General features: G+C 49.4%; 1 protein-coding gene across 1 annotated transcript in view; it reads right to left on the bottom strand.

Annotated features, from left to right (window-relative positions):
• LOC144736657 (uncharacterized) overlaps positions 1-11,169 on the bottom strand; it is a 94,131-nt gene extending 82,962 nt beyond the window's left edge. Inside the window, exons 1-2 of the mRNA XM_078619229.1 lie at positions 11,116-11,169; positions 10,159-10,240 (exon numbers count right to left, since the gene is read on the bottom strand). Of these exons, the coding sequence (XP_078475355.1) occupies positions 10,159-10,240; positions 11,116-11,169 (136 nt within the window). The remainder of the gene's footprint in view (positions 1-10,158; positions 10,241-11,115) is intronic.

Raw genomic sequence — 11,169 nt, forward strand, 5'->3', positions numbered from 1 at the left:
TGCCTTGGGTTGACTGACTGAGTTGACTGGCCGATGCACCACCACCATCACCACCACCATCATCACCACCACCATCACCACCACCATCACCACCACCACTATCACCACCACCATCACCACCACCACCATCACCACCACCATCACCACCACCACCACGGCCACCACTTTTGTTATCCCGACCAAGGTTGACATCATCATCATCACCATGACAACGACTGTCCTCACCACCAACAACCAAAGACAAAGACCCCCCGTATAGCCTGACCAGATTATTGGGGCAAGTGCTGTTAGCGAGCACCTATGAAGGCCGGTAAGACCCACAAGGGGGAGGGTGGTCACCACCACTTTTGTCTCCCCAGTGGCGATGCTTACACACCGTACCAGGTACTAATTTGAGGCTGAGTCGACCTAGGGCAGGCACATGACCGGTTCAGATAATCGTCCCACTGAGTGTTGGCTGTGAGTGGCGAACTCGGGTTGCCGGGTTCGTGGCGCAGCGCGCTAACCTCTGCACCACCGCTCCCCACACCACCACCATAATCACCACCAACAAACACCACCACCACCATCACTGAAGCCAGGATCTCATCAGCACTGACCCAGTGTGATATTAGAGAATATGTTCCTACGTGGATGTGAATTTGCCCCAGAATTCAGGAGGCTTGGGACTCCAGATGAGATGTTAACTACCTCGCCTGGTGTACAGGAGGTCGTGGATTCGATCCCAACCCTGACGCCTGCTGTGTATTTGGAGTTTGCGGTGTCTCTCATCATCATCATTATAACGATGTCTAGGGAGATGTTAACTACCTCGCCTGGTGTACAGGAGGTCGTGGATTCGATCCCGACCCTGACGCCTTCTGCTGTATATTTGGAGTTTGCGGTGTCTCTCTCTCTCTCTGTATCATCATCATCATTATAACGATGGCTTGGGAGATCTTAACTACCTCGCCTGGTATACAGGAAGTCGTGGATTCGATCCCGACCCTGACGCCTGCTGCTGTATATTTGGAGTTTGCGGTGTCTTCTCTCCCCGTGGTCGCGTGGATTTTTCTCCAGCTCCTCCGGGTTTTCCCTCCACATTTCGAAACGTGCGTTCAGAGCAGTGGTTCTTAACCTTCACTGCAGCCTTCTCAGTCGTTACAAAGATGTACAACGTTAATAAACACACGGAGTTTGATGAAACAAAGTAGTGCTTAATTTGTGCTTCGATGATTTACCTTCGAAAACAACCTGGCCACGTCTCGCCAGCCCCCAGAAAGGACATCTCGCACCCCCAGGGGGTGCAGCGTGCAGCACCAGGTTAAGAAGAAGAACCACTACTTTAGAGTCTTTGACTGCTGTAAATTTCCACATGAAGATAAGAAGCCAATTGGTTGAGCTATCATTTTTGATGGCCATGTCGCTTATGAAAAGAAAAAAAAACTGCTACAGTAGATATCGCTCAGTGTGCTTTATCTGGTAAAAAATTTAACCCGTAAAAACAAAGTTTTTCACTATAAATCCTTTATATGCGTGGCGGCTAGAGTCCTCTCGTCCTCTGGCTTGAGATGGCTGCCACCTATGGGTCAGATGATTGCCTGCCACCATTAAGCAATTGGTAATTAAATATAAAAAAAAATTCCTAAAAAGTGTAACATTTTTGAAAAAAAAATTTCACGAAAATAAATTGTCACGCACAACGAGTCTGTGTACAAAATGTCAGCTCGGTTGGATCACGGGAAGTGGGTTAAAAAACGACCGAAAGATTTGCACGGTCGTAAGCGCGCAAGCAAGCAAGCAAGTGAACTTAATATAAAGGATTAAAAAAAATAGTTTTAGCAGTTTCAACACTTTCATAGTTTGGATGTGAACCCAGAGCAGCATGTGGGGCAGGCAGGGTTAATGCTGGAGTCAGTTAAAACTGGCTCTTGCCGTAACCGCAAAGACGTTTTGGTAACGGCACCGCTGCCCAAATGTTGCTGAGCTTCAGGCAAAGAGGTCTTCGGGGACGTAGATATTGAATAATAATTGTACAGCAACGGCGTCTCCGCGCACGAACGCCGTCAAGCTGTTTGCAGTAACATTTCGACGCGGCTTAGAATGCACCTTTGAAACCAACTTCATGTCCACGTGCGCACGCACAACGCACCTCGTGGAAGTCTTTGTGTGTGTGTTTGTTTTTTTATCTCAGCCGGAGCGTCGCGTTCGATGTACGAGCCGAAATATGTTTTCTTTTTTGTTAAATATATAATAATTAACAATGTGTCCATTTAGAAATCACCGACAAGTACGCATTTTGTTTAACCTGTGGTAATTGACAATTGCTGTACGTCCTAGTTGAGATTTCAGAGTAGAGAAGTAAAACATCGTCCCTGTGTGAGTTTACGAACTATGAACATTTTTATTTATTTTACCAAGTAAGACCGACTAAGCTATGTAGCTATTTTTCAGAAGCGACCAGGCTATCACAAATGATAGCTCAGCCAAGTGGCTTAATCATCATGCTGACATTTATAGCAGCATCCAAATACTCTAAACGCGTGATGTTGATTCTAAATGTGGAGGGGAAAAACCTGAGGACCCGGAAAAACATCCACGCGACCACGGGGAGAGAGAGACACGCAAACTCCAAATATGTAACATGTGTCAGGGTCGGGATCGAACCCATGACCTCCTGTATACCAGGCGAGGTAGTTAACATCTCCTAGCCACCGTGATTATGAGAGAGAGAGACACGCAAACTCCAAATATACAGCAGGCGTCAGGGTCGGGATCGAACCCACGACCTCCTGTATACCAGGCGAAGTAGTTAACATCTCCTAGCCACCGTGATTATGAGAGAGAGAGAAACACGCAAAATGAAAATATACAGCAGCAGGCGTCAGGGTCGGGATCGAACCCACGACCTCCTGTATACCAGGCGAGGTAGTTAACATCTCCCAGCCACCGCGGTGAAAGGCCCTGGGAGTGGACTCAACCAAATTGCCGTTGGAGGCACTTCAGTGGCGCCTCGCTCACCCATCACCACGTGGCACTGCTCCACACCCCCACCCCCACCGTAGCAGAGAGAGAGAGAGAGGGGGTGGGTGCCACGTGCCAGTCTCCCGGACTATGATTTCACAAAATCATCTCCAGGACTTTGAGTTAAGGCAAATGATTCGACAACTCCTTCTTTCTTGCGATTGACCACGTGGCTGACAACACGGCCGCCTTGTCCCGGATCCGAACCTGACCCCTCGGGTGTGCAAGGCTCACACTGAGCTGCCTCCCCCCGCCCCCCGCCCCCACACAGCCACCAATGTGTAACCCATCGCTCTGGTGACGATATCAAGAAGACAGATTCGAAATATCGCCACTCCGAATGACTCTGACCGTGAAGCAATCGCTCGCAACGGGAGTTGGCCAAACTTCCCAAGCAGGACAGTCCTGATAAAAGGACGGAGTTTTGAAAGATCCGATGGGGGAGAGGGTGGGACTTTACGGAGAGGACCTCTCCTTAAAAGAAAAACTAATCAACCTCGCGAGCTCGCAAACGTCGAGCACTATGGCCTCCTTGCCTCGTGGGGCCTTCTTGAAGTCGACCAAGGCCTGCGGTGATGGTGGCAGCAGAGGGGATGGGTTTCGTTTTTTGGGGGACATTCGTTTATCCAAAGTGCTTTTTTTGGGGGGGCCCTTTTCTGAAGCTTAAGGACGGCAGGGACCCTTACCAGAACAAGGGGCCCAGGCAAATATGACAGCCACATGTGGGGGCCAGGCAGCATTGAAGCTGGCCTCTCACCAGACCACTGGAATTCGGTGCCCAGATGAGAGGAAAGGAGGAGAAGCGTGCCTTAATAAAGACACTGTTTGCCTACATCTGGGTATAATGAAATCAACTCAACATCCCCCCCTCCTCCCTCCATACACATAATGAATTAATCATCAGCCCCCCCCCCCCCCATTTTTTTACCAATTCCACTGCTGGATGAAGGCCTCGCCCGAGCCGCGTTTGGGTCGGCCGTGGTGGGTGCGCCTGGTTTGACCATACTTCACCCCAAAGGTTGTCGGTTTGTCGGTGAAGAAGAGGCTGCCCCCAGGGCAGGCATGGTTCGGGATTTCGCGTGTCGCCAACGCAAGCCGTGGACGGGAGTCGAACTCGGGTGGCCGGGTTCTGTTTTTAATAGCGCGGTGCGGTAACCACGGCGCCATCGCTTTCAAAACAGCGCTGGTGGTCACAATGAGAGGTGTTTGTTTTTGATTTTGTTTGTTGAGTCTTTTTGTTGCCCCAGTTTTTTCACCAATCGGTGCCACAGGGCGTCGCGAATCGAGGAATCTCGATCTGTCGCAGAGCAGTGCAACACTGCGTGTTAGAGAGCGGGCCGTGGAAGTGGATATCACAGAGTTTGTCTCTGAGGTGCCTTCCTCAAGTGACCTTTGATTCCACGTGCGATTATTTTTAAAGCTACTAGACTAAAATTATTAAGACTAAACTATTTCATATTCTTGGTTCTTTCGGTAAAGTCACGTAGAAGGGAAATAAGAAAATAATAAAAAGAAAACATAATAAGATAAAATTCTCACAACGTTTCGGCCACAACGCAAGCAGCCGTCCTCCCTTCTACGTGACTTTACCGAAAGAACCAAGAAGATGAATCCCTGCAGTCACGAAAGCTTTAAATCGAAACTAAACAATTTTTTTAATTTTCCTAGGTAAGGCCCACTGAGCTATGCCACTCTTTTTCACAAGTTATCTGATCATCACAAATTATAGCTCAACGATGTAGCTTGTGCAAATTTATAGCAGCCAAATGCTCTGAACGCGTGTTTCTAAACGTGGAGGGGAAAACCGGAGAAAAATCCGCGCGACCACGGGTCTAGAGAAATATACAGCAGGTGTCAGGGTCAAGATCGAACCCACAACCTCCTGTAAACCAGGCGAGGTAGTTAACATCTCACCACCGTGGCGCAAAAAGAACAGCTAACGACCACCCAACCTGCCGATTTTAACAAAAATATCAACACCACGAGGGCGTTAGGGGGAAAGACGAACACGTGTGGGAAACTGGAAGAAAAGCCGGAGTGGTTCACCATGAAATCTCACTTCTATAGAACTGCTTTTTGTGTTTAGATCCTTGTCCTTCACCCGCACCTCCAATTAGCACGGTCGGCTACGTGCGGTGCGAAATAAGTTCAACACGCGTCGTGTAATACATGAAACACGGAGTGGAGACCCACGGCTCCCGAGCGCAGTAGCTCGCCCTTGCCGACTCGGCAAGACCCTCGGATGACCGAAGGCGTCGTGCAAGGTGGAGGAGAGGGGTGGGTGGGGAGGAGGGGGAGGGTGCCGTTCCTTTGCCTCGCGACGTGAGCGCGCGTGGTGGCTTGGTAAGCACGGATTTGGGTGCGGAAACAAATCAGACGCGGTGCGCGAAAGGCACCGACAGAGGCATGGTTTTATTCTTGTTTGTTATCTACTTCTAAAAAGTACTGACTAGGTAAGAATGCCGTTCATTCAATCGAGCGTCGTCGGCGAAGGGTAAACGTCGCGCCAAAACGCGTGACCTCTCGCGATGGCCTGCTCATGGACTTCTCTTGCTGCCATACACCGGCGCGTCTCCAGTGATTTGTTTGACCCACGGATCAGAGTGGGGGGGCCAGGGGGGTGGTGGGGGGGGGGGCCGGGGGGAGCGACCAGGCGCCATTCCGTTGAGGGTCGTGGTCTCTCGCTTGGAACGTCGAATGGCAACTGAAGTTTGCGCGATGTGGCTGGACGGGGCGATGTGTCCACAGAGCGGCAGCCGTCTTCCTCGAGCTGAGCTCTCAAGAGGCGTTTCATTTCGTGGCAATGATAATTGAGCTTTTGGATGCCAATCAAACACGGTTTAATTTGATCTCTTTCACTTATACTTGCAAGAGCAAGGTTTTTTGATAATTTTGACAATAAGCCCTTCACCCAGGAAAGTCTCGCCGATGATGATAGTGGTGGTGGAGGTGGTGGTGGTGGTGGTGGAGATGGTGGTGGTGGTGATGGTGGTGGTGGAGATGGTGGTGGTGATGGTGGTGGTGGAGATGATGGTGGAGATGGTGGTGGTGGTGGAGTTGGTGGTGGTGGAGATCGTGGTGGTGGAGATGGTGGTGGAGATGGTGGTGGTGGAGATGGTGGTGGTGATGGTGGTAGTGGAGATGATGGTGGAGATGGTGGTGGTGGTGGAGTTGGTGGTGGTGGAGATCGTGGTGGTGGAGATGGTGGTGGAGATGGTGGTGGTGGAGATGGTGGTGGTGGTGGAGATGGTGGTGGTGATGGTGGTGGAGATGGTGGTGGAGATGGTAGTGGTGGTGGTGGAGATGGTGGTGGTGGAGATCGTGGTGGTGGTGGTGGAGATGGTGGTGGTGGTGGTGGTGGAGATGGTGGTGGTGGTGGAGATGGTGGTGGAGATGGTGGTGGAGATGGTGGAGGTGGTGGTGGAGATGGTGGTGGAGATGGTGGTGGAGATGGTGGAGGTGGTGGTGGAGATGGTGGTGGAGATGTTGGTGGAGATGGTGGAGATGGTGGAGGTGGTGGTGGAGATGGTGGTGGAGATGGTGGTGGTGGTGGAGATGGTGGTGGTGGAGATGGTGGTGGTGAAGATGGTAATGGTGGTGGTGTAGATGGTGGTGGTGGAGATGGTGGTGGTGGAGATGGTGGTGGTGGAGATGGTGGTGGTGAAGATGGTAATGGTGGTGGTGTAGATGGTGGTGGTGGAGATGGTGGTGGTGGAGATGGTGGTGGTGGAGATGGTGGTGGTGAAGATGGTAATGGTGGTGGTGGTGTAGATGGTGGTGGTGGAGATGGTGTTGGTGGAGATGGTGGTGGTGGAGATGGTGGTGGTGAAGATGGTAATGGTGGTGGTGGAGATGGTGGTGGTGGAGATCGTGGTGGTGGTGGTGGAGATGGTGGTGGTGGTGGTGGAGATGGTGGTGGTGGTGGAGATGGTGGTGGAGATGGTGGTGGAGATGGTGGAGGTGGTGGTGGAGATGGTGGTGTAGATGGTGGTGGTGGAGATGGTGTTGGTGGAGATGGTGGTGGTGGAGATGGTGGTGGTGAAGATGGTGGTGGTGTAGATGGTGGTGGTGGCGGTGACGTGGCTCAGCTGCGGTGCTTTCACCGCTTGTTAGGGCACCACGGTATCAATGTTAACTACCTCGCCTGGTATACAGGAGGTCGTGGGTTTGACCCGACCCTGAAGCCTGCTGCTGTATATTTAGAGTTTTCATGTTTTCCCCGTGGTCGTGTTGATTTTCCTCCGGGCCCTCCGGTTATTCCCTCCACAATTATAATCAACGTCACGTGTTTAGAGTATTTGGATGCTATGATGACAATTTCCACATTATGATAAGCCACTTCGTTGAGCTATTATTTGTGATAGCCACGTCGCTTCTGTAAAAGAGCTATATAGCTCAGTGGGCCTTACTTAGTAAAATAAAATAAAAAGTTTAGTTTTGGTTGAGTTTTTACTTTGCGAATCCAGTAGCGGCCCTTGTTATTATTGCGGTATGGTATCAACCATAATAGTATGACTACGTGTCGCTCACTTCATGTTTTGGTTTGGCCATGTTTGTTTGTTGTAGTACAGAGTTAGACTGATGGCCTTAATCTAAGTTGTCTTGTGGTTGCTTGTTGTTTGACTTGCATCCCACTGGGATTTTTGCACAGGGTTGGTGTACAGTGATTTTTCTGCAATATTTTGCTGTCTTTTCTTGGATTTTCTGTTTGCACTTAGTCACTTTAAGATGTTTTCTTGTTCATGTTTTTGTTTTTTGTTTGTTGCGGTTGCACCCGATTCAAGAGCGGAATGGCTCACAGGGCTATACCTAATAAATGAACTTTGAACTTTGATAATGGACGTTAATATCCGCTGAAGCCATTCGCAAGAGTGGGCCACTGTGTGTCGCGGGCAGGGTTTAAATTTTGGAAATTTCAAACCCGCTCACGAATTACTCAAATCGTTATTGCACCGATCAATCATTGCACCCTGCTGATAGAATACTGCGTCCCAGGTTACTCGTCCAGGTCTCCTGCCTTCCCACCTTGGTTAAACGCAGACTGAACATCAACTTTCTCTCGGCCGCCCCGTTGATTTCATCCTTTTGATCCCGGGCCGCCTTCAAAATCGTTCCCAGGTTCACACGCTTGGTCGTGTTCTCTGGCCGGGACCCTCACGACGGCCGTCTCCCGATTGATTGTGACGTGAACTGGTTGATTGTGACCTTTGCTCTGCTCGTATTTATCATGAGAGCAACTTCTTCACCCCTAAGCTCTGATAACCAATTCCCTGCAGTTCATTCCCTTTGAACGTTGCCGGCAAACAAATCCGAGGTGACTAATGTTCTCCGTATTCATGCTTCTGCCTTTGCTTCACCAATCCTTACTTCATAATTGTTTTTTTACCCTTCTATCTGGAAACAAAACTGACACCTTTTTTACAAGGAGTCATGTTTGCATAGACGACAATACCTGCAGCCATAATACAAACAAAAAACATAACTCTGATAATGTGCACTGTCCTTGAAGTTGATTGGTCCACACCCGAGACAGCTTTCCCTAGAGCCTAGTCTCACATGGGTTGGATCAGATGACGCCAAAAGGCGCAATCAAAACTTCTTAAATTGTCTTCTGCCGCTCTGAATAACTTTGAGAAAAGAGCGCATCCCCTTGTCCCACTCCCCCCTTTGAGCGTGTACGGTGTTTTGGACCTGCTCAGTAAATGTTGCAACGTCGGGCCAACGTTGGTCAAAGGGTTCCAAACCACGTGGTCACGTTAGCCCAACGCTGGCATGGCGACTGGATGTCTTCTTGCAATCTTAGTGCGGCTGTATTGTATGCATGTTCAACTTATTTTTCACCGTACGTGCTAACCGTGCTAATCGTAGGTGTGGATAAAAGCTCTATGTAAATATGGATAATATCCGTTAACACTAATCAGTGGGGCTGATGCTGGCACAACCAGGCATATGAGAGGGAAACACTCAGAACTCTACACAGACATATTTAATACATCTTCTTGGTTCTTTCGGTAAAGTCACGTAGAAGGGAAATAATAAAATAAAAAAAATAAAACATAATTAATAATATAATAACTCAATAATATTATATAATATTTAATATCATATATTATTATATTATTTTATTTTATTATGTTGTATTTTTATTATTTTATTATTTCCCTTCTACGTGACTTTACCGAAAGAACCAAGAAGATGAATCCCTGCAGTCACGAAAGCTTTAAATCGAAATATTTAATACATTTCTGTAACTGCATGCCCTGGGAACCTCTTGACTACAAAACCGACGCGTTGATGATTGCTCATCCAAACCTGCACACCACCACTGGGGCTGTAGTCCAATTCGATCACTCGACCGATATACATTACACGGATACGGTCGCGAAAGGTCGCGAAAGTGTCACCTCTTGCGAACGCTGGATGGGAGTTGATGGACAGGGCTTGTTGGCATCACCATCAGCTGTGTCATACGGGCACGTGGGTTGTAGGGGATTTCCCACGTTCGGGAAGAAGAGGCCATTTTTGTTTGTATTGGGGCAATGCGCGAGCCGTTTACGGCAAATTGCGTCGCGCGTTCGAACCATGGACCTCAGCTAAACCGGTTGAAGAAAACAGAGGTAAACCATTTGGTCGGCCGGAGTAATACCATAAAAAAGTCGTAAATTATAATGTTTATTCAATTAATCGACTAGTCATGTCAGCGCTACTGTGCAACTCCACACCGCATTTCAAAACCCTTCTGATGCACCAGAGGCCATCGCCATCCACCACAGTGGGATTAGCTCAAAACCGCTGTGGACTCGACTCGTGTGCCCACACAATTTGCTAAGAACCCTGAAGACACGAGGACTGGTTCGACGCAAATTACACCCAGATCCACGACCTCCTGGAGTGCAAACGTGTTGCCTTCTTCGCCTGTGGAAACCACCCCAGGACACGCCGCAGAACCGCAGCGTACCACCAACTGAAGGCCGAAACTCAACGGCAGATCCGCGCCATCATCAACAACTGGTGGGTGGAAAATGCATGTGAGCTAGAGGGATATGCCGACCAGCACGACATGCGGAACTTCTTCCAGGCAGCAAGGACCATCTATGAACCTCGGTCTACAGGACAAAACCCCATCAGGTCACGTGATGGATCCCAGCTCCTGACGGATGACAATGCCATCCGTCAACGCTGGAAAGAGCATTTCAAACAGCTCCTGGACGACGAATCCACCGTGCTGGATGAGATCCTCCAAAGCGGTACCGCAACACCCCGCAGAGCACCACCTCGGTGAGCCACCAACCCATCGGCGAGCTGAGGCGTGGCCCTCAAGCAGATGAAGTTCAACAAGGCCCGCGGTCCGGATGGCATCCCGGCTGAAGGCTTCCTGCCCACTTCGAGGCTCCACAAGCTGATCCAACCGGATCTGGGACGAAGAAGCCCAGCGACCTCAGGAATGCGACCACAGTAACAATCTTCAAGAAGGGGGACAAGGTTTGCTGTGGAAACTACAGGGGGAGATCTCTCTCGTGTCCATAGCAGGAAAGATCCTGGCCCGCACAATTCCTGCTCAATCGTCTGAGTCCCGTTGCTGAGGAGGTCTTGCCGGAGACGCAGTGTGGATTCCGACCATTCCGGGGCACTGCAGATACGGTCTTCGCTGCCCGACAGATTCAAGAAAAGTGTTGGGAGAAACATCAAGAACCGTTCTTGGCATTCATCGACCTAACCGAGACATTTTATTCCCTCAACCGGAAAGCCCTTTGGAGTATCTTGCCATGCCTTGGCTGTCCAGAGAAGTTTGTCCCCACCATTGGAACCTCATTTTCCAGTAAAAAATATGAGAATTGTTTTTTTACCCTTCTATCTGGCAACAAAACTGACACCTTTTTTTACAAGGAGTCATGTTTGCATAGACCACAATACCTGCAGCCATAATGCAAACAAAAAACATAACTCTGATAATATATGCATTATGGCTGCAGGTATTGTGGTCTATGCAAACATGACTCCTTGTAAAAAAAGGTGTCAGTTTTGTTGCCAGATAGAAGGGTACAAAACAAATGATCAAGTTTGTCCCCATCCTGCGGCTCCTGCACGACACGTGGGGTATCTGAAACGGACGCCTTTCAGATCCGAGCGGGTGTCAAACAGAGCCTGCGTGATCGCCCCCGCCAT

This window comes from Lampetra planeri, chromosome 62 (genome assembly GCF_965212315.1).
Source record: "Lampetra planeri chromosome 62, kcLamPlan1.2.h2, whole genome shotgun sequence".
NCBI lineage: Eukaryota > Metazoa > Chordata > Hyperoartia > Petromyzontiformes > Petromyzontidae > Lampetra > Lampetra planeri.